This window comes from Bubalus kerabau, chromosome 21 (assembly GCF_029407905.1).
Source record: "Bubalus kerabau isolate K-KA32 ecotype Philippines breed swamp buffalo chromosome 21, PCC_UOA_SB_1v2, whole genome shotgun sequence".
In the NCBI taxonomy this organism is placed as follows: domain Eukaryota; kingdom Metazoa; phylum Chordata; class Mammalia; order Artiodactyla; family Bovidae; genus Bubalus; species Bubalus kerabau.
In genome coordinates this window covers 36,420,273-36,443,840 of record NC_073644.1, presented here as the reverse complement: position 1 = coordinate 36,443,840, position 23,568 = coordinate 36,420,273, and the positions used below count along the sequence as shown (strand labels likewise).

The window sequence follows — 23,568 nt, the reverse complement described above, 5'->3', positions numbered from 1 at the left end:
GGCATGTGGAGACATCTACTGATGGTCAGAGCGAGCGATGTGACTGGGCTCAGAAACCTGAAACCAACCTTTCTACCGTCGAACTTTGTACCAGGCATTCACCCGGCTACTTCTGCTTCGGGGGGTCAGGTTCCTAATTATCATTTTGCATTGACCCTCAGGTAGTGACCTGGGAGACTTTATGGACTATGATCCGAATCTCCTGGATGACCCCCAGTGGCCTTGCGGCAAGCACAAGCGAGTTCTCATCTTCCCTTCATACATGGTGAGTGGTGGTGGAGGGATGGTCAGGGAGCTGGCCCCCTCAGCCTCCTGGGGAACTCGGAGGTGCCATGCTGTTCCTGTGGATGGTGGTTCTTCCTGGGGTTGGGGCTTTCAAACACCGCTCCACGTGGTTCTTCTCGACGACCCTCCTGCCCCCGCTTGCCCGGGTGGGTCACCCAGGGAGGGACCAGCACATGCATCATATCCGGGATTCTTCCGGCCACCAGGCCCGGGTCCAGCACTTCAGCAGGTGTGAGACAGCTGAGTGGCCCGTGTGTGTGAACGCTGCCGGCTCAGGGTGGAACCGCACCTCTGAGGTTGTACATCCATGGACCCCAGTGGGTAGGGGACGACCAGCCCCGCCCATCACTGGCAGCGCTGAGTTCAAATTCAGCTCGCTGGGCTTCCTTGGTGCCCGTAGGCCGCTGTCCACGCTCTGAGCAAACGTTTGGCACCAGGCTCCGGATGACAGAGTCATCTCCTGGGAAAGTGAAAGTAGGACAATGTGGGTGTTAAATGCAAAACCTTTCCTTGCTGTTTTTGTTTCACGGGCTCTTCCTGTTTTTCCCTTTGGGTGATTCGCTTTCTGCTCTTGGCTGACCACCGTTTCCCACCACTGCGGCCGCTGGGTCTCCAGACACCCGTGGGGCCTGACGGGGTCCCGTGTGCTTTCAGTGGGCAGACTTGCCCTGACTGAGTGGTGGGCAGAGCACAGGGTACTGCAGGAGGAGGGGAGCCGGGCTTTGTGGGAACCTTCACCCCTGCCAGGCCTGCCATGTGCACCTCCAGGTACAGAGCACAGACCCAGGATACCCCCACCACCCCCTGCTAGGCTCAGATGGGTGGGTACAGCTAAAAACATCCAGCCCTGGTTCCCTTCTCCCCACAAGCCCAGCCTGATGTCAGAAGCCCTGGCCCCAGGAGTGGGCAGAGGATCCTTTCTCTGTTCTAGGCTGTTATGTCTGCAGAGGCCAGAGTCAGACCCCAGCCCATGCACTCACTGTTAAGCTTATTAGCAGCGGAAGCCCCCACCCCCACCCCCCAGCCTGTCCATCTGGCCAGCATCTGGCAAGTAGCTGACGTCAGAAAAGCACCAGGCAGAACTCAAGCCCGCACTGATACTTTCAACATAGATCCTCTTGTATTAATAATTTGGCAAAAAGCTCAGAGATCATTCTAAAATGCTACACTGAGCCAGGATGAATTGCCAAAGGCATCTTGTTTAAAATTGCCCCAGCTACTCTCTCCCATCCTTACTCTCCAACTCTTAACACAAAAGGCAAAACCAGGGCCATGTATGATTATTTTTTTCCTATGACCTATTGGCTCAGACGGTAAAGAAATTGCATGCGAGAGACCTGGGTTCCATGAGTTGGGAAGATCCCTGGAGAAAGGAATGGCAACCCATTCCAGTATTCTGACCTGGAGAATTCCATGGACTGTATAGTCCATGGGGTCACAAACAGTAGGACACGACTGAGTGACTTTCACTCCTTTTAAAGGAGTCTGGGCTTCCCTGGTGCCTCAGATGGGAAAGAATCTGCCTGCATTGCAGGATACCCAGGTTTAATTCCTGGGTCAGGAAGATCCCCTGGAGAAGGAAATAGCAGCCCACTCCAGTATTCTTGCCTGGAGATTCCCATGGACAAAGGAGCCTAGTGGGCTACAGTCCATGGGGTCCCGAAGAGTTGGTCACGACTGAGCGAATTTTACTTTTATAGGTCTGGTGTCTGGTCAGTGTGGTTCTGATTTTTTGTTTTTCTTTAAATGATTTAATTGTGAGCTTCGAGGTTCTGGGCTGCAGTCTATGCGGGCACACCTGTGCACACAGATCATTTCCCCTCTCCTGGACGGTGTGTTAGATGGCCTGCCAGGTCAGCATATATTAATATGTCCTACCCTCGTTTTATGATCCCAGGTGGGTCATTTTTCAGCTCAGCACATTGAGTCTGTAGCCTGTGCTTCCTGTAACTGTCCATTTTTTTAGGGAATGAAATTGCTCATGAGCTGCACTTGCCTGGCCAGCTTCATAAGACCTATATGTCTTTCTGATCTGGCCACAGATATTGATAATATCTTTAATAAAATATGGCACATCTACGTTGCAACCCTGACGTGCATGTGGAGGGTTATAAAGAACCTCAGCCTGGCTCAGCCTAGTCTCCTACTAGAGACTTCCTCTCTAGTAGACATGGATTCTAGGTCTGCTAGACCCAGAATTTTTGCATTGAACTTGCAGGAGAAGGAGGGGGGTGGGGGGTGGGTTTTGGTTTGCTCGCTTTATTTTGTGTGTTGGGTAACAGGTATAGAATGTGTCCATTCGACCAGTACTGTGAGGCCCTACTGTGTGCCAGGCCAGGTGCTACCTTCTACAGCAGAGGAAAAACCAGCCACCGCCCCCATTGTCCTCGACCTTAGAGTGAGTGGAGAAGTCAGACAAGTCACTGTAGTGAGGAGGGCGAGGAGAGAATCATCCTAGAAAAGTGGTGGGAAATGACTGATGGGGCGGGTCAGGACTTGGAAGTAGGCTTCTAAGAAGGCTGCCCTGAGGAAGTGGATCAAAAGTGAACACTGAGGTGAGAGAAGGTGCCGGCCTGCTGGGCCTCGGGAGGGAGGCCCCACACGCCACAGCCTGAGGTATGCGAGAGGTTGACCTTGTGTCAAATGGGTATTTTGAACAGTAACAGTTGCCACCCTTAGCACACACATGCACACCCACAGGTACACACATGGGGAAGTCCATAAACTGATGATCCTGACAAGTTTAATCCATTAACTTAACCCCACGCACAGAGAGCTACACTTGTTAATGGGCGCCGACTACCAAGGTGGATGGTGGTGCTAGAGGTAAAGAACCCGCCTGCCAATGCAGGAGACGTGAGAGATGCAAATTCAATCTCTGAGTCTGGAAGATCCCTGGAGGAGGAAATGGCAGCCCACTCCAGTATTCTTGCTCGGAGAATCCCATGGAGAGAGGAGCCTGGCGGGCTACAGTCCATGGGGTCGCAAAGAGTCAGACGTGACTGAAGCGACTGAGCACACCCGCACAGAAGTGGACAAGGTTACCTGATCCAGGCTGCTGAGGGCCCCCTTTGAGGGTGTGGGGCACCTGTCTGTAGGTGGGCAGGAAGAACTGACACAGGTGACCCCTCGTGATTGGCAGGGCGCCCCCTGCAGGAAACGTAAGTCCTGTGAGCCCAACCCCTCTGACCCCCTCCCTGGCTCCCAGCTGTGGAGTTTGGGCAAGGGACTAGCAAGTCCCTCACAGGCTGACCGTCTGAGCAGCACCACCCACCTCCCTAAATATCAGCCTCCAAGGCTGCTGAGGTCCTGCCACCCTAGGCCTGTCCCTGCTAGGCACCCAGCGCAGTTTAAGTTTAGTCAGCCCAGCAGAGGCCCAGGTTTAGGAACCAGGGACTGTTCCGGGTTTTGGGGTGGTCCTGTACGTGTGGAATTTCAGGGTCTGAGGTGTTGGTGTGGCCTCTACAGAATCAAGTTACCTTCACAGTGACGAGCTAGCCCTTTTACCCCATCAAATCCTGCAGCAGTCATTGTTTTTCTCTTTTCATATTAAGATATAATTTTAATCTGAAAGTGTATAGTTCCATTGAAAGTGTATAGTTCCATGAATTTTCCATCCTCCACTCTGACCACATCTGTCCATTTAGAAAGTTCCCTCAGGATTTCCCTGGTGGTCCAGTGGTTAAGACTCCCTGCTTCCAATGCAGGGGACATGGGTTCAACCCCCAGTCAGGGAACTAAGATACAGCTATGCAGTGTGGCCAAAAAATGTTTTAAATTTTAATTAAATTTTTTAAAAAAGAAAGTTCTCTCCTTTCCATCCTGTTCTGCATCATGCCTGCTCCCAGCAAAGACAACTGCCATTCTGACTTCTGTCACCAAAGTTGGTTTTGCCTGTACTGGAACTTCATAGGAACGGAATCGTGTCCTGTCAATATGTGCCTTTTAAAAAAATCTGTCTTCATTCACAAAACTTAATATCTGTAAGATTCACTCATGTTGCATGAATCAGCAGTTTGTTTTTCTTAATTGCTGAGTAGGGTTCCATTGTATGGATAGACCATCACTTATTTGTCCATTCTGCTTTTGATGGACACTTGTATTATTTACATTTAGGGACATTATGAATCTTGCTGCTATGAACATTCCCATACAAGCCTTTCTGTGGACATAGATTTTCATTTCTCTTGGGTAAATACCTGGGGGTGGGCTTTCTGAGTCATAGTGGAGGTGATGTCTGCCAACCAGGGTGTAGTTGAAGGTTCACATTTGTTCTCCATAGACGATAAAAGGGCCACTCATCACCGCCAACGGGACATCCCTCAAAGTGCGAGGGTTCCAGAGTTGAGCGTTCCCTGAGGCTGAGAAAGAAGGCTGTTATTTACAAAGTTTAAGAGGAACCCTTTGAAGCCAGCCTTGCATTCCTAGTTCCAGTTGTGTTTTTAAACTTTGATCCAAGCAAGTCACTCCCAATACTTGCCACTGTGAAAGGGCAAAGAAGTTTGAACCAAAAAAAAAAAAATTCCTGGGGCAGGATGGAAATCAGATTGCAGCTGTGCCTGAGTTTTGGCCTTAAAGTTTCTAGAAGGTGACGCCAGAACATGAAAATCTGTTGGAGAATGGATATGTGTACATGATGGCTGAGTCCATTTGTCCTTACCTGAAACTATCACAATATTTGCATTTGGCTATACGCCAATATAAAATAAAAGTTTGTTTTTAAAAAAAGAAAGCACGCAAGCCTGTCGCGTCTCCTGGCTGCAAGCAGGTTCCTGTAGGGCCTGAGCTTCGTGGTGGTTTCTCAATGAGGAGAGGGAGGGCCAGCGCCCTCCACCCCGGCTCCCCAAACCGGTGCTTCCTGCCCTGTGCGCCTCCTGGCCTGTAATTTACGTTTCCCTTGACAGTGGTTATTTATCATTAGAACCTGGCAGCCACGTTGGCAGTGGGCTTTTTTTTTTTTTTCCTCTTTATGGGTGTGGAGAGCAATTCAGAGGAGAAAGTGAGTGAAAGAGCTGACTGAGATAAAGCCAAAAAAATTAATGTTCTGTGAATGGATTTCTGGATCCATCTCCTCTCTCAGGAAGGTAGCTCTTACGACCTGTTTTGACATCAGAAAGGATGCCGCCTCGCAACCTTTATGATATCTGTAGGTATTTACATCTCAGGGGCTTCCCAGGTGGCACTAGTGGTAAACAATCTGCCTGCCAATGCAGGAGATGCAAGAGGTGCGGGTTTCATTCATGAATTGGGAAGATCTCCTGGAGGACGAAATGGCAACCCACTCCAGTATTTCTGCTTGGAGAATCCCATGGACAGAGGAGCCTGGCGGGCTACAGTCCATGGGGTCGCAGAGTTGGACACGACTGAGTGACTTAGCATATTTGCATCTCAAGAGGACATCCCTTGGCTTGACCTCTGTGGTCTTACTTAATATTACATTGTAAAGACTCCCAGAAAAGCCCCTCCTCCCATCTCAGCATCTCCCCAGGTTTATGGGAATATATCTTAGAACTTAATTTTTCAGGACAGTGTGAGATGCTGAGCAGGAGGGAATAGAAAGCAATAAAAGGCAGATTAACCCAGCCTTCCGTGAGATTGGATTCTGCTTTCCCTCCTTATTTCTTTTTCGTTGAAAGCTGTCTGGGTGATGTGGGCACTTACTTACCTGTCTGCAGGTGGATTTATTGAGAAGCTAAAGGAGTTTTGAGTCCAAGGGCCCCTCCCTTGCAAGGCTCTTTCCAGGCCCCCAGGTTTCAGAGTGCCCGGAGCTTAATTAATTTGGGAGACCTTCTCTAAGAAAAGTAATTCAGCGTCACCATCATACCATTGCTAGGCCTCTCTGGAGATTGAAAGGGGCCCTGGAACTTCCCCGCCAGTCACCTGCATAGACACTGAGCAGTGGGGCTTTGAGGCCTGCTGGCTTTTGGTTAAGTGTTAAAATGCCTTATTGTCTCATGGTGGGTTTTGTTTTCCACTTTGGGTTTGGGTTTTTTCTTTTTTTTGGTAAGAGCTTTATTTGCTTTTTTTGCTCTTGCTTTGCTCAGCTGCTCAATCATGTTCAACTCTTTGCGACCCCCATGGGCCATAGACCACCAGGCCCCTCTGTCCATGAGATTCTCCAGGCAAGAATTTTGGAGCAGATTATCATTTTATCCTCCAGGAGATCTTCCCGACTCAGGAATCAAACTCCAGTCTCCTGTGTCTCCTGCATTGGCAGGCGGATTCATTACCACTGAGTCATCTGGGAAGCCCCAGAGCTTTATTAGTTATATAGTAATTCACATATTGTACAACTCACTTCTTTAAAGTGTGCAATTCAGTGGTTTTTAGTATATTCAGAAAATTGTGCAACTACGTGCCCGTTTGCCTCTGGCCTCTTTCACTTACATTTTCAAGGGTTATCTATGTGGCAGCATGCATCAGTATTGTGGTTTGGGTTTTTTTTTCATCTGTTTTTTCTTGTAAAACTAATGTGAAACATTGTTTTAGGTTTCGCCCAAGGTGTTGTAGCATCTGCTCCCTTTCTCTGTATTTGTGTCAGATTTTCGATTATCACACTATGAGTTTGACCATGACACTGCACACACGGGCATCAGCTCGTGCTCTGACCACCGTCTTAAGAAACGAGTGTTTAGAAGTACATCCAAATGCAAGCTGGCTGGGTGTGACCTCGGGGGCCACATCTCCCCGGTGTCAATGCCTGATTCCATCTTCATGAAATATCCACCACAGGCAAGTCTATGCAGACAGAAAGTGCATTAGTGGTTGCCTGGGGCTTAGAGGGTGGAGGCAGGACTCTAGAAGTTTCTGTGGTACCACGTGAATGCCTGTCACATATCTGAGACTGTGGACATGCTTTGCACACCTGCCCAGCCCACGTGATGGTGTAATTCTGACAAAGGCAGCTTTCCCTGTGTGGCTTTCCTCGAAGCAATGCATTTCATTTCAGTGAGAGAGCCTGAAGAGCTGCTCCCCTTCAGGGGACAGGACAGAGGTTAGATCCAGGACCCTGTGTTTGGAATCTGTGGGTAGAAATAGCAACAAACACAGCCCCAGGCCATGTTGCCTGTGCCCTCATTCCTGAAGTTTCTTTGTGACTTGCTTTCCTCTCCCTTCGTGGCACAGAGGGAGAGAACCTGCCTCCCAATGCAGGAGATGTGGGTTCGATCCCTGGGTCAGGGAAGATCCGCTGGAGGGGGAAATGGTAACCCCCTCTAGTAGTTTTGCCTGGAGAATCCCATGGGCAAAGGAACCTGATGGGCTACAGTCCACAGAGTCACAGAGAGTCAGATGGGACTGAGCACAGAGCATACAGCACAGGGAAAAGGCGTAAACAGAGAGCAGCCGGAATGCCCGGCTGTGTGTGGTTTCAGAGATGTCATGCAGGGCTGGGGCTCCGCTTTCCTTAGTGAGCACGGCACGTCTGCTTTCCGATGCCCAGTTGGGCTTGGAGCCCTATGGACGGCGGGTGAGTGCCGTGGAGGCCGTGGCTCTAGGTGTCAAGAGTTGCACCCATCACTGCCTGTATCCTCCGAGTCACAGGCCCTGGAAAGCGAGATTCAGGGTGAAGGGGTGGCTGCACGGCTCCCCGGGCTCCCCGTGCCTCCCGGGTGACAGGCAGCCCTGCGGCTGGAACCTGGCTCCTTTGGAATGTTCCTGCCCCCGAGGGCTCCTCCGACCCAAAGGCAAGCACTAGCAGCGTCAACTGCAAGCTCACGTCTGTTCAGAGCTGCCCTGAGAATTCCCAGGGAGATGTGAGGCCCGGAAGTAGAGGTGGAAGGAAGGGGAACCCTACCAGGCCCCGGGTGGAAGCACCTTTTCTGTTGTTTCTCTGGGAATCAGAGCAGCAACCTGTTAGCTCCAAGCCCCTCATTCCAGCACTGCTACCGGGGCACAGTGCCCCCCTTGACACACTCCTGCTGCCTCGCTTTCCCCGCTGCTTGCCCCCTACCCTCACCCCGAGAGACCTTTACCTTGGGACATCGTGGCGGCTGCCGTGGGCCAGAACCGGGCCCACATTTAGCTCCTCATGGAGGCTCCCTCCCTTCTCTCAGGATGAGTCAAGCCTTGTTTCTGAATAAAGCAAAGGTGTCTCGGCGTCTCCAGTAGATGTGGTAGATCCTTCCAACTGGATCACTAGGTTGTGGCCTTACCGCCCTTTCCTGTTATCTCAGAAAGGGTGCGGGCATCAGCCCCCAGGCTGGCCTCCCTAACTCTGCCATTGTACCCGGCAGGGCAGGCCCAGCAGGGCTCCTTTCTGAATTGCATCCCCCTGGACCTTCTGCGTTTTGGATGGTCTCCTCCTCCCAGCTGACCTCCCTTCTTTCTGCATCTGTGCACACACAGCGTCCCTGCAACTAGGCAGCTGTGAGAAAGCACACGGAAGCCATCTCTCACCCCTCCTCTGCAAATTGTGGGCACCAAGGATGGCGCTGCCTGTCCCTCACATAGCCTGCCTGGCCCAGCTGTTGGCCATTGCTGGGGCCACAAGGACCCCTGCACTTGGCCAGTCCCCTGGCCAGGAATTTGGTGGCACTGAACACAGTGGCCACCTGCTCTGTCCCAGGCCAGGAGGGGCCCACAGCCCATTTACTAGCAGTTTGATTCCTAGGAATGCACGTGCAGTGGCAAAACCCAGACTTGGGTCTGGGTGCGAGTCTTCATAAACTATGCAATTAGAGGGAGAGGCGACTTGGAACAAAGCATGGGCCTCCTGGTTAATTCGTTCTCTCTTGAGGCTTGGGCTTCGCAGGTGGCGCTAGTGGTCAAGAACTCGCCTACCAGTGCAGGAAACAAGAGACAAGAGTTCGATCCCTGGATCGGATTGGGAAGATCTCCTGAAGAAGGCAGTGGCAATCCACTCCAGTATTCTTGCCTGGAAAATTCCACGGACAGAGGAGCCTGGCGGGCTACAGTCCATGGGGTCGCAAAGTTGGACATGACTGAGTGTCCACACACACACACATACCATACACACACGAGCCAGAACAAGTGAGTGGCTGGGGTCGCACTGCAACTCAGCCTTGAGTACTGCCCCCTCGGCTCACCCCCATCACTGGGAAGAGGACAGCTGTCTCTTGGGAGGGGGAGGGAATGTGGGGAGGTCAGCCTCTAGAGGATGTCGTAGGCTCCCTCAAGACACACGGGAGCATAGCTGCTATGTTCCCAGAAAGTGTTCCCTCGAGGGAACCAAGGCTGAGGACAGCGAGGCCTGTCGTCCTCTGAAATCTGACTGCAGGGTCTTCCTGGGCTCTGAGCAAGTCTTCCTATACTTGGCGCCTGGGCCAGCCTGGAACTGTGGTCCACAGGCACACTGTGTGTGCAAGGTCCTGTCTGGGCAAGGGCCTGGGAGCAGACTGTCACTTCGGGGGCCGCCCACACAGCCACCACGATTGCGTGCCCCGAGCACCTGATCGCGAACAGCCTGCACAGCTGGTGCCCCGCAACCATCAACGTAAAGCACGTGACAGAGAAGCCAGAGGAAGAAGCAGGCACAGGGAGCTGAAACCGCCTGTACGGGTGCCCAGATGTCGAGTGGCTGGAAACCTCCCCCAGAAGGCATCCGAGAAGGCCACCTCGGCAACTCTGAGTGGCAGAGCCAGGATTCAGAATTCTGCCACTGAGAAAATGAATTTGAGGGCTTGATCATGTGCAGCTCTTGCTGGGGGCCAAGTGCTGAGCCAAGGGTCTCATAGCATCAACTCACTGGCCTTCCCTCTACCCTCCTCTCAAGCGTCCAGTGTGGAAACAAATATACATATCCACTCATCCTGCCGCCAGGAAAAATAAGCCCCTAGCTCTGTACCCCCAAGAGCTAGAATGAGGCTGGGTGTAAAAATAAAGGACCTCTCCTGTGAGGTCCAGGCTTGGGATGGCCTGAGCCCTCCTGGCCCCACCTTCAAGGCTGCAAGCTGGGCTGGGTTGTTGCTGTTCACTGGGTTGTTTTAAAGCTAGGGCTGGTCAGGAAGTGGCGTGGGAGGTCCCCAGGGCTGCAGCGAAGAGATGACATTAGTGCCTTTAGGGGAAACAGCTCTGCTGTCATCCCATGTCCCCCCAGAGATGCCCTGTTACAATAGGGGTAAATGCCATCAACGAAGACAGTGTCTGCTGGTTCAGTTATGAAGTGCAGCATCCACTCAAGCTAGTTTAAGAAGAAAGGCATTTTTTACAGGGTACTAAATGGCCTGTCGTCACTGGGGAGGCTGATGAAACAGCCTGAATTGGGATTTCAGGAATGACCCCCAAGCTGTACTGCAGAACCAGGTCACCAGGGGAATGTGCACCGGCCATCAGCTCCAGATATGACAGTCCTGCCACCTCCACGGTCAGGACGCTGCCTCTGCTGCCAGCCCTGGATCCATGCTGCCCTGCTGTGGTCCACACCCACAGAATGGAAACTGGGACTCCAGGGCTTCTGCCACCACTCCTCTGGGCAGCAGAAAGAACAGAAGCCCAGCCTCTGCTTCCACTCTGCTTTCTAACACCAGTGCGTCACCCCAGAGGAACTGGAATTGTGTGTGGAATCCTAGCTGCGAAGGAATCAGGAAGGACAGCACGGCGTCTGGAAGGGGATTGGCTATCCAAGCCATAGCGTATAGCGAAGGGGGATGCCTAGGATTTAGGCAAGTCCACCCGGGGACTTAGGGAAGATGATCCTGCAGAAGTAACATTGCAGGTGAGGCAAAGGAGGATCTGATTTGCATAAAAACCACCTGGGCAAGATCACAGTGCTGAGAGCAAGGCCCCGCCCTTAGACACTGACTCAGTGGAACAGGCGGAGAAGGCAATGGCACCCCACTCCAGTACTCTTGCCTGGAAAATCCCATGAATGGAGGAGCCTGGTAGGCTGCAGTCCATGGGGTCGCGAAGAGTCAGACACGACTGAGCGACCTCACTTTCACTTTTCACTTTCATGCATTGGAGAAGGAAATGGCAACCCACTCCAGTGTTCTTACCTGGAGAATCCCAGGGATGGGGGAGCCTGGTGGGCTGCCGTCTATGGGGTTGCACAGAGTCGGACACAACTGAAGTGACTTAGCAGCAGTGGAACAGGAGCACAGCCCAGTTGGCTGCCATCTCCCTGTTGTCTTCTCGATAAAATTCTCCAGTGTGCTTTAGATACATTGGGTTCTCTTTGTTTGGTCTTTGAGAGAAATCTGTGAAGCAGCCTGACAGGTATTCTTATCTTGTGCAGCAAAGAGGAGGGTGAGGCTCAGGGAGGTTAAGCCACTTTTTGCAAGTTGCCTGACTCGCTGGACATGGAGCCTCCAGCCTCCGCCCCCCAACCCTTTCCACCTTCAGCCGCCTGGAGCTGCTCCTGGCTGCTACTAACCACTACTCTTTCAGTCTGATTCAGAACAGGAAAGCAGTGCGCCCTTCCTCAGTGGGGACAAGCTTCGTCACCCCTCTGACCCTCTGTTTCCTCCTCCATAAGGTTAGGGTGGCTGGAAGGCACTTGCAAACTTTTCTTTTGGCAGTGGGAGGCTTCTTTCAAGAGAAGTGTTGTGCTGAGACTTCCCTGGCAGTTCAAGTGATTAAAACTCCATGCTTCCACTGAAGGGGGCACAATTTCCATCCCTGATCAGGGAACTAGTATCCCATACACCAAAAAAAGGTGGAAAGAAGCGTTGCGTGTATCTACATGTAAGACAGAAAACAGCAGAGGTGCTGTTGTTGCCACTGGGTGAGATCCAGTCATCCCCCATCCCACCTCCAGCTCCTGGAATATCCTCGCTGGGGGCTCACCCGGCTTTGGCACCCAACAAAGATGGAGCGTCTTTGCTTGAACCTGCTCACATCATCACAAACCTCGTGACTGTCTGCCAGGCACTGACTCTGGTGGCCAGGGTTTCTAAATGTCGCCAGGTCCTGCTGATGACTGGGCTTTCGTTTCCATCCACCTACAGGGGTCCTGCCCCGACGGGCTCCTGCATCCGGCAGAGCCCTCAAGATGGCTCTGGCCTGGGTTCCCCGTTGCTGGTGGTGGGAGTGTTAGAAGTTGGCTGTGACTTGCACGTGATTATGACCCATGACCTGTATTTTAAGGAGTGACTCACGTGGCCCGATCTGTTTCAGACCACAGTGATTGACTATGTGAAGCCCTCCGATCTCAAGAAGGACATGAACGAGACCTTCAAGGAGAAGTTCCCTCACATTAAGTTAACACTCAGCAAAATTCGGAGGTAGGTGGGGACGGAAAATCCCACGGACAGCGGAGCCTGGCCGGCTGCAGTCCAGAGGGTCGCAAAGAGTCAGACACAACCAAGCACACACACACATTGGGGCTGGGCCCCCACCTGAACTTCCCCCCAGGCCCTTCCCCCAGCACAAACTGAGCTCACTCTTTGTATGCCGGCTCTTCTGTTGTTCTGGGGAAGTGAAACAGGTCATGTTCAGCTGTAATTAAAGAGGCTCGTCCGATGCTGGCTGACCAGCGCCCGGAAGTGTGAGAGCCGAGGGAGGCTGGACACGAGCTGACAAGGATCTGGGCGTGGGGGAGGAGGTTGCTCATGAAAGAATCATTTCATACTCTCTGTGGTTCACAGTTCAGTAAGATTTATGTTATGGAAAAGTCAGAATAGGAAACGTTCGGTCCCCTGCTTCCTTAAATGCAGGCAAAACAGAAAAGAGCTGGCATTATAGGGTCTGAGATAACTCTACCCACAGTCGTCCGCCCAGAGGTGACAGCCAAGCCCTATCTGTAAGCCATCAGCAAAACAGCCAAAGCAAAATCAGGCCCCAATTTCCCCTGCAGAGGATTGGGTCGGCCTTGCGGTGACCCACATCTGCCAGTCTTGCTGGGTTGGAGAGAAGCTGACCTGTGTTGTGGTGACTGTGTGCCAGGACAGCAATATTTCAGTGTGTGTGTGTGTGTGTGTGTGTGTGGTAGGTAATGGAGGCTAAACTATACACAAATACAGTGTTGGAACATGTGCCAACCTACATGTGAGTACGTATCCCAATACTGATTTGATTCTGGCATGTTCCGTGTCAAGAAGTAAGAAAAATTAACTATTCATACTTGGTCTGCTGGCCAGGCAATTCTCATAGGAACGTTGGTTGCTGCATTCTTTTTTAAAAATTTTATTTATTTTTAATTTTGGCTACCTGATGAGAAGAGCTGACTCATTGGAAAAGACCCTGATGCTGGGAAAGAAGGGAGCAACAGAGGTTGAGATGGTTAGATGGCATCACCAACTCAATGGACATGAGTTTGAGCAAGTTCCGGGAGATGGTGAAGGACAGGGAAGCCTGGCATGCTACAATCTATGGGGTCACAAAGAGCTGGACATGACCAAGCAACTGAACAAGAACAAATTAGAGGATAATTGCTTTACAATCTTCTGTTGGTTTCTGCCATACATCAGTATGAATCAGTCATAGGTATACATATGTCCCCTCCCTCGTGGGCCTCCCTCCCCTGGTTGCTGCACTCTTAGTCGAACGCCTCTTCTGCCATAGTTAGTGGCCATAAGTGATCTTCAGCAGAGCTGATACCAAGTACCTAATTTATTTCAGTGACTATCTCTCTGGAATGACCTTTGTTTCCTCCTGTCACTGTGAATGGCTCTATTCCATTTCCAGACCCTCAGCTGTCCACTTGAGTTCACCATGGTCCTGAACCGACATGGTCTAATACAGGCTAACCAACAGAGAAGGGTTCAAAGTCCCAGTGACTTAAGTCTGTTGTTGTTCAGCCACTAAGTCCTGTCCGACTCCTTGCAACCCCATGGACTGCAGCACGCCAGGCTTCCCTGGTCCTTCACTATCTCGGAGTTTGCTCAAACTCATGTTAATTGAGTCAATGATGCCATCCAATCATCCCATTCTCTGTCACCCCCTTCTCCTCTTGCCATCAATCTTTTCCAGCATCAGGGTCTTTTCCAAGGAGTTGGCTCTTTGCATCAAGTGGCCAAAGTATTGGAGCTTCAGCTTCAGCATCAGTCCTTCCAATGAATATTCAGGGTTGATTTCCTTTAGGATTGACTGGTTTGATCTCTTAAGTGTGTTGCCCACATATAACATAAATCTTGCTTATAGAGATTGACTCCCATTCCACATCACCCTTTTGAGATTGAGAAAGAGAAGATGCTTTCAAGACAGGATAGTCTTTTTCTTTGCAGTCCTCTGAAACTCCATATTCTAACAAGACTCTTCCCTCTTTCCCGCTTTTCTGTAGCCTGAAACGAGAGATGCGGAAGCTCGCCCAAGAGGACTGTGGCCTCGAGGAGCCCACGGTGGCTATGGCCTTTGTCTACTTTGAGAAGCTCGCCCTCAAGGGAAAACTGAACAAACAGAACCGGAAGCTTTGTGCCGGCGCCTGCGTGCTCTTAGCGGCCAAAATCGGAAGCGACCTCAAAAAGCATGAAGTCAAGCATTTAATTGACGTAAGTGGCCTGAGTCCTGATTGGCTGGAGTGGGAGCACATGCTCCAGGCCAGCATTGGTCTCTCAGAAAGCCTGACTGGTGACCCTGCCTGGGAGAATTCTGATCTTTAGTACCAGCTGAGGGACCAGGACCGTGAGGTCGGCCCTTCTGCAGCAAATGTCAGACCCCACATCTTGGGCTGTCTTAGAACAGAGAGATGGGACATCCCTAGTATTGGGTCTGGCCATAAAAATCCATATTCAGGCACTGAGAGGGGTGAGCTTATTCTAAAAGCCACAGAAGCCACTGTGATGGCCAGGGGTCTTGTGGGCATTGTGACCAACAGTGTCCATCAGTCACATTGGCTCAACACACCTTGGCCTCCTGTGACCTCAGCCACCTCATTTTTGGGGAAGGGCATGGGCTTGATTAAGTGGTAATATCTTTCTTTTATTTTAAAAAAATTTTTTATCTGGGTATAGTTGATCTACAATGTTGTGTTAGTTTCAGGTGTACAGCAAAGTGAATCAGTTATTCATAGTCTGTGCGTGTGTGCACGCTAAGTCACTTTAGTCATGTCTGACTCTCTGCAGCCCTGTGGACTGTAGCCCACCAGGCTCCTCTGTCCATGGGATTTTCCAGGCAAGAGTACTGGAGCGGGTTTCCATTTTGTCCTCTGGGGATCTTCCCAACCCAGGGATCGAACCTGCGTCACTTATGTCTTCTGCATTGGCAGGCAGGTTCTTTACCACTAGCACCACCTAAGAAGCCCCCACATATACATAGTATCCACTCTTTTTCCATATAGGCCATTACAGAAGTATTGAGCAGAGTTCCCTGTGCTATACAGTAGGTCCTTGTAGTTTATCTGTGTTATATGAAGTAGTGTGTATATGTCAATCAAAATCTCCCACTGCATTACTCCCTTCCTTTCTCCCCCGGTAATTATAGGTTTGTTTTCACTATTTCTGTTTTGTACGTAGTGTACATTTTGTACAAATGAACCTTACCATTTTTTTTAGATTCCACATACAAGCAATATCGTGTTACTTGTCTTTCTCTGTCCGACTTCACTCAATAAGACAATCTCTAGGTCCACCCATGTTGCTGCAAATAGCATTATTTCCTTCTTTTTATGGCTAGGTAATATTCCATTGTATATGTGTACCACATCTTCTTTATCCATTCCTCTGCTGATGGACACTTCGGTTGCTTCCATGTCTTAGCTATTGTAAATAGCACTGCAGTGAGCACGGGTATGCATGTATCTTTTTGAATTATGATTTCCTCTGGGTATATGCCCGGGAATGGGATTGCTGGGTCTAATGGTAGCTCTGTTTTTAGTTTTTTAAAGAACCTCCATTCTGTTCACCATAGTGGTTGTACCAGTTTACATTCCCACCAACAATGTAGGAGTGTTCCGTTTTCTCCACACTCTCTCCAGCATTTATTGTTTGTAGACTTTTCGATGTCCTTGCTTTTAAAGTAGAATGTCATCAAAGCAAGGAAACACTGACCTTCTTGGACAGTTATATGCATGCCTGTTGTAAAATTCAGTGTATTCAGGGACTTCTCTGGTGGTCCAGTGGCTAAGACTCCATGCTCCCACAGCAAGGGGCCGTGGTTCGATCCCTGGCCAGGGAACTAGATCCCACATGCTGCAACTACGACCTGGTGAAGCCAGATAAATAAATAAATAATTTGAAAAACCACTGACACCGTAAGATTTTTTTTTTTATTTTATTTTATTTTTAAACTTTACATAATTGTATTAGTTTTGCCAAATATCAAAATGAATCTGCCACAGGTATACATGTGTTCCCCATCCTGAACCCTCCTCCCTCCTCCCTCCCCATTCCATCCCTCTGGGTTGTCCCAGTGCACCAGCCCCAAGCATCCAGTATCGTGCATCGAACCTGGACTGGCAACTCGTTTTATACATGATATTTTACATGTTTCAATGCCATTCTCCCAAATCTTCCCACCCTCTCCCTCTCTCACAGAGTCCATAAGACTGTTCTATACATCAGTGTCTCTTTTGCTGTCTCGTACACAGGGTTATTGTTAGCATCTTTCTAAATTCCATATATATGCGTTAGTATACTGTATTGGTGTTTTTCTTTCTGGCTTACTTCACTCTGTATAATAGGCTCCAGTTTCATCCACCTCATTAGAACTGATTCAAATGTATTTCTTTTTAATGGCTGAGTAATACTCCATTGTGTATATGTACCACAGCTTTCTTATCCATTCATCTGCTGATGGACATCTAGGTTGCTTCCATGTCCTGGCTATTATAAACAGTGCTGCGATGAACATTGGGGTACACGTGTCTCTTTCCCTTCTGGTTTCCTCAGTTGACACCGTAAGATTATTGAGGGATTAAATGAAGTCATGGGATGTATGTCAGGCTCCCGGTAGCCTGTGGATCCTCAGGAGGTATGAGTCCTTCTGCCCTAGGACTGCGAGCAGGAAACACAGCTGACACCTCCCTTTCTTCCTCCACAGTCTTGCCCATAACGGGGTTCTCTGTAAATGCTGGCTGATGGATATAGAGACTACACATGGAGAAAACCTAGGATTTTTATTTCAAGGCTAAAAGCCTTTTGGTTTTCTTACATTTTGTTGCAGAAACTGGAAGAGAAGTTCCGGCTGAATCGACGAGAACTGATTGCCTTTGAGTTCCCAGTGCTGGTGGCCTTGGAGTTTGCCCTTCACCTCCCAGAGCACGAAGTTATGCCCCACTACAGACGCCTGGTCCAGAGCTCCTAGCACAGGCCTCCTGGGAGGGCCGGGGACCGTTTCTTCTGAGCCCGGAGTGGTAGCGCCATACTACTGGAAATGCAAAACTAGAGCTCAACATAGCAAACTCTTTTCCCTCTCAACATTTGTTTCTGTACAGAAGCCGTACCAGGAACTTTTCAGGGAGTCTTTCATCTGGCCAGACGAGATGGGCAGTGAGCGGATTACTGCTCAACCAGGAAGGGGAGACCCGTCCAGAAGATGGCTGCCCCCTAGCATGAGTACAAGTCCCTTGCTGGCCCCTCTGGGACTTCCTCGCAGCCACACCCAGACCTTGCAGGCGTGGTCCAGGGCCTTCTCTCTGGACCCGTTCCAAGTCGGAGTGCGAAGTTCTAGAGCAGATCCGGGAAGAGAATTTGTGGAAGTAGGGGGAAAGCTTCTAGAAGATTCCCTCACTGTATCAAAAGAGCGTGCCAACCTATTTTTGTAGCCGCTGTTGGAAGTGCACTTTCCCTCGGAGGAGTGTATGGAGAAGTGTGAGAGTCTGTGTGTTTGAGAGATGCCGAATCAGCCTCCACCTGCAAAGCCAGCCCCACCCGCGGACCCCAGCCTGGAGGCATACTGACCTTCAACAGTTATTTCTAGATAAATCTCTGGATAACCATCACTCTCTCCAAACCACATGGATATCCTAATCACATAGTTTCTGTTCCTGCTCCCATCACCACTAGCGGGACAGAGGTGACAAGCTGTCACCATCAGATGGGCCGCGTGGAGAGGTGTGGCGCACGGCACTCTGCACCTTTCCACTGTCACACCTCGTGTGCGCATTGAACCTTCGCACTTTTCTCCTGTGGACACACTGGGGTTGGGCTCCGTGGGGTGTATTCCTGTGCTCTATGTTAGAGTGCATCACAGGCACATTTCTTGTGCTACCTATCTATATCTATATATATATGTATATATATAAAGTGTTTTATAAAATCCAGAATAGGGGTAAGATGCATGATTGGTGTTTCAAGACTTTTTGACAGCTGGGACAAGCTGCGTCTTGAGCTGAGGTTAAGTCAATCAAAGAGGCAGCAACTCTTAGCATCACCATGTCCCCGGGGCTGTTAGTGCAGAGGTTTCATTGCAACTTGTACCGATTAACTGTACGGCGGCCCCTCAACATGTCATCACCTCGTAGCTGCCAGAGAGAGGTGCCTGCTGGGATTCACCTGACACAAGGAAGCCTGTGGCCCTGTAAAAAGAGAATTAAAATATTTTATGATTTCTATACCCATGTATGGGTAGACATGTAAGTCTCAGCAGTCACCCCTCACCATGCCTTGCAGATGCCACCAGCTCCACGTCAATCCCACATACAGATTCAGAGCTTCTCATCCCAGAGAAAGGACGATGGGGGAACAGAGTGTACCCAGCTTTACTTAGCAAGGTTTGAAAGAATCTGACAGTCACAGGTTGGAGGAATTCAAAGAGTGGTGGGGGAGAGAGCAAACAGGACCTGCAACCAAGTTTAGTCCTAAATATTTTGCAAACGGATTTCCTTAACTGCATTCAGTTGTGAGATGATTTTGTCAGGAGGTATGATGAACGTGACCTCTTTGGCCCGATTCGTCAATTACTAGTTGAAAGTGTTAGTCACTCAGTCATGTCTGACTCTACAACCTCATGGACTGTAGCCCACCAGGTTCCTCTGTCCTTGGAGTTCTCCAGGCAAGAATACTAGAGTGGGTAACCATTCCCTTCTCCAGGGAATCTTCCTGACCTAGGGATTGAACCCAGGTCTCCTGCATTGCAGGTGGATTCTTTACCATCTGAGCCACCAGGGAAGTTCTTCAGGTGCAAGGCCTTACATAGAAGCCAGGTCACTTGCATTTAGAAATTGCCTCCAGGTGGCTCCCTGCCATCCCTCCACCTTGAGTCTCCTGCCAAGCTTGGGGGGACGTCCCATGGGTGACACAGGCCACCAGCTCAGATGTGTGTTGGGCTACACCTTGCAGCCTCCCCCTGTCTTAAAGTCAGGCTAACATTCTTCGGTTTGGGGCAGTTTGGATTTTGGCATTTAGGAGGTAGACTTACGAAGTTGTGGGTCTGTTTTTTTTACGACTTAATTTAAAAGTTTATTTTGACCTGTGGGTCTGTTAAGTGAGGCGTTTATTGGTTTTAATTTAGTTGGGCAGGAGGCTTAGAACGAAAGATGTTGTGCAGAGGTCTCTCTATTTCCTGTCCATTTCATGAGCTTTCTGAAGGGAAAGGAGAACCAGGTGGAGACTAGGGGACCAGGGCCACTGCTGGAGCCTGCCTGTGACTTGGCGCCTCCCCGTCACTTCCCATCCTCGCTCAGCCTTTGGTCCAGAGTCGTGGAGGCAGCCCGAGTCTGTGTGGAGAGAAGGCAGACTATTCTAGAAGATCCTGAGGCTCTGCCCCCGTCTACCCTCCTCCACAGGAGCAGGTTCAGGCCCCTTTCAGGCCCTGCTCCCTGAAGGGCTGCCTGAAGCCCCTGCAGTTCTCCCAAAGGCCACGTGTGTGGGGAAGCCCACCACAGCCATGTGCCCGGCGGACAGCAGGAAGCTGCTCCACCTGACTTAGCTTCCCCAGCCTGGCCTCGTGGACCGGGGGTGCCTCTCTTCTGATGGCCCGACTGTGAAGTCTTGTTAGAGCCCGAAGCCAGCAAAGCAGCCAGCCTGTCCCGAAGCCATGGGCCCCGCTGTGTGCCCTGCCAGGAAGGGTCAGTCTCCCGCCCCCTAAAAGCCTTGGAACCTCAGCCCAGTGACACTCAGTAGGGTCCCTCCTTTCCCTTCTACCCACACCCTCCCCCTCCTCAGTCAAACCTACCCTCAAGCAAGCAACCCACACACAACACAAAGCTGTTCATTTTCCTTGGCTGTTTTTCCTGATCAGAAACTCCTCTGTTCTTTCTGTGGTCCACCCAGCAGGCCCATTTGGGGCCACCCCTTACCCTACACAAACTGCTCCATAGCACAACCCTGCCTTGCTGATGCGGGCACAGGGGTGGCAGAAGGTGCCAGTCCCCTGCATATCCCAGCAGCACATAGGTCTGGTTACTGCCCTCACCGCTGAACTGTCTCTCCCAGACATTTCCGGTGCAGTGCTGAATGGCCAGCCCTCACCCCCCACACCCTGGCTGCCTCTATAACTCATTTTCCCTGAAGCCTTCTCGGCTCCCTTGCAGTCTGCACTTGAGGAGGCGGGGCGGGCTGGGACTGAGCAGGTTTGAGCCAAGTAGTTTCGTTACCCATTAATTGCAGTATCTATCCAGCAATAGAAGGAGTTCTTCAAAGAGAGAGGTTTCTGGGGGAGCAGCCCAGGGTCTCCCCTCCTCCAGAGACAGCCTGAGTTCATCTGGGGGCTCTCAGGACAGTTGCTGCCCAGGTCCCAGCTGAGGGCCCCACGGGGGAGGAAACATCCACACGATAAATCTGGGTCACATATTGTCAACACTAGCGTAAACGTGGCTTCCAGGAGGGCAAGTGCAAGGCAAGAGATGAGCCAAAAAGCTCTAAGAGAAGAAAATAATCACTGAAGGGCATGGTCCTCTTACTGCCCAAGCAGGGACTGCTAGCTCTGATAACCCACACTGCATCAAGACTTCTAGATAGATATTCTAGAAGGTCTGCAAACACAGGGCTGACTGATCCCTGAAGACACACCTGGCGAGGATGGTGCTATGTATCATCTCCTCCTTCCATCTTGCTGCTCAAAGTGTGGTCTGAGGATCAGGGCGTCAGCATCCCCTGGGGCCTTGTGATACATGCAGAATCTGCATCTCAACAAGGTTCCACGGACATTTGTATGCATTAAAATCTGAGAGGTACAATTCCTCCATATAAGCATGTGAGTGAAAGTCACTCAGTCGTGTCCAACTCTTTGCGACCCCATGCACCGTAGCTTACCAGGCTCCTCTGTCTATGGACTTCTCCAGGTAAGGATACTGAAGTGGGGAGCCATTCCCATCTCCAGGGGATCTTCCCAACCCAGGGATTGAACCTGGGTCTCCTCCAGTAATATGACCAGGGCCCCCCAAAATTAAAGGGGACTTCCTCAGTGGTCCAATGGTTAAGATGACTTTCCAATGCAGGGAGTACGGGTTCCATCCCCAGTTGGGGAGCTAAGATCCCACGTGCCTTGTGGCTGGTAAACCAAAACAAAAACCATAAACAATACTGTAACAAATTCAATAAAGACTTTAAAAATGGCCCACATAAAAAACATCAAAAAAAGAAAAGTAAGAAGATCACAGTGAGGGTAACATGGCCAGGGTGGGTGTCTGCCGGTGTTCAATCCATCAGCTTCTCATTGTGCACATGTGTGTGGCTTTTCCACAGGCAGTACAATTAACACAAATTCTCTTTGCCCCTCTGCTCCGCATGTTCCTTGGCTGCTGTCCCTCCGGTCAGTGTGTGGCTAGGAAATGCACATTCGTTTTGCTCTGAGGCGAAGCCAAGTTCACCTCGGGCAAGCCATCAGCTGGCAGCGAGACCCACTTCACAAGGTAGAGCCAAGGAATGGCTTAGGGGTTACAAGCTGTTGGAGACAATTTGTGCCTCGCCCCCAAGCGTCATGTACAGCACTTGGGCCCGCATCAGAGGTGCAGAGAAGCCCTTTCACAGTCATTAACTGTTACTCTGGACCACAGGGATCATGAGGGCAGGAATGGTATCTGCTGCCATACCCCTTCGCACCCAGCACAGCATCTAGCACGTGCAATTTGCCACGTAAATATTGGTTGTGTCAAATAAAGCATCACGAAAGAGTCACCCCCCTGGGCAGGCTGTTCTCAGCATGTGATGATGCTTGACACATGCTTGCTCAGTTGTGTCCAACTCATTGCGACCCCATGAACTATAGCCCCCCAAGCTCCTCTGTCCATGGAATTCTCCAGGCCAGAATACTGGAGTGGGTAGCAGTTCCCTTCTCCAGGGGATCTTCCTAACCCAGGGAATGAACCTGGGTATCCTGCATTGCAGGCAGGTTCTTTACTGTCTGAACCACCAGAGAAGCCCATTAGAAGGAGGCAGGAGCAGTTTTCTAGGGGAGACGGCGGGCAAGAGATTTTTTTGGGAACAGCAACAGCCAGAAACAGGAGGGCCCAGATCAGAAAGGATGACTTGCAGCAGCAGCAGCCAGTTGAAAGTCGAGAGGGGGCAACCCTGGGAAAGGAAAGCAGAGAAGCAAAGGAGAAGACTCTGGGGCCAGCAGACCAGGGGACCTCCAACCAGCCACTGAAGGATGCTGGCCTGCTGCTTCTGCTGCTAAGTTGCTTCAGAAGTGTACGACTCTGTGTGACCCCATAGATGGCAGCCCACCAGGCTCCCCAGTCCCTGGGATTCTCCAGGCAAGAACACTGGAGTGGGTTGCCATTGCCTTCTCCAATGCATGAAAGTGAAAAGTGAAAGTGAGGTCGCTCCATCGTGTCCAACTCTTCGCGACCCCATGGACTGCAGCCTACCGGGCTTTCTCCGCCCATGGGATTTTCCAGGCAAGAATACTGGAGTGGGTTGCCATTGCCTTCTCTGCTGGCCTGCTAGGGGCCTTAATACCTCCCATCAGAGGGGTTCTGGAGGCTCAAATGAGATGCTACAAGAAATACCTGTAGGTGCTCCATAAATGGCCATCATCAATTTTATAACTGAACTTAACTGAGTTAGCAAAAACCTAAAAAGTCCTGCTCTATAGGGGAAGCTATTGGAGCACAGATATGATGTCTAGGACCAGAGAAGGAAGGTACACTGACTCATTTGGGTTCCCAGGGTAGGTGACCCAGCGTCTCCATGTAGGGCACAGCTGTGTGGCTGCACCCTGCCCAGGTGCCCAGTTGAGGAGGTGCTGGGAGGCTGCGATTCAGCCGTAGCTTCACTCACCAAATTGTGTCCAAGGCACAAGTGTGGAGGAAGGGACACCTCTCTGACTGTTGTGCTCAGGCAGCTGGGTAAAGGCAGGCCTGCTCCTGACCCTTCAGAGGAGCTGGGTGATGGGAGGGCAGCGGGCAGAGGGTAGAGGTGGAGGGATCATCAGAGGCCCTGTGAGTCCAATGAGATGAGCCCTATCCCATGGGGCAGCTGGCTGCTAGAGCCCTGGGGTGCAGCTGGGTTACACGGTCCCTCAGAGGACCAGGAGGCCATGCTATCTATGGTCAGGGGTGTAGAG

General features: G+C 50.8%; 1 protein-coding gene and 1 non-coding gene across 2 annotated transcripts in view; both read left to right on the top strand.

Moving 5' to 3' along the window:
* The window catches only part of CABLES1 (Cdk5 and Abl enzyme substrate 1), a 104,588-nt gene extending 86,045 nt beyond the window's left edge, over positions 1-18,543 (top strand). Inside the window, exons 7-10 of the mRNA XM_055559058.1 lie at positions 162-265; positions 12,361-12,467; positions 14,465-14,672; positions 17,284-18,543. Of these exons, the coding sequence (XP_055415033.1) occupies positions 162-265; positions 12,361-12,467; positions 14,465-14,672; positions 17,284-17,424 (560 nt within the window). The 3' untranslated portion in view covers positions 17,425-18,543. The remainder of the gene's footprint in view (positions 1-161; positions 266-12,360; positions 12,468-14,464; positions 14,673-17,283) is intronic.
* TRNAW-CCA (transfer RNA tryptophan (anticodon CCA)) lies at positions 3,950-4,022 on the top strand. Its single transcript has one exon. It is a non-coding gene; the product is annotated as a tRNA-Trp (tRNA).
* Positions 18,544-23,568: the final 5,025 nt, after the last annotated feature.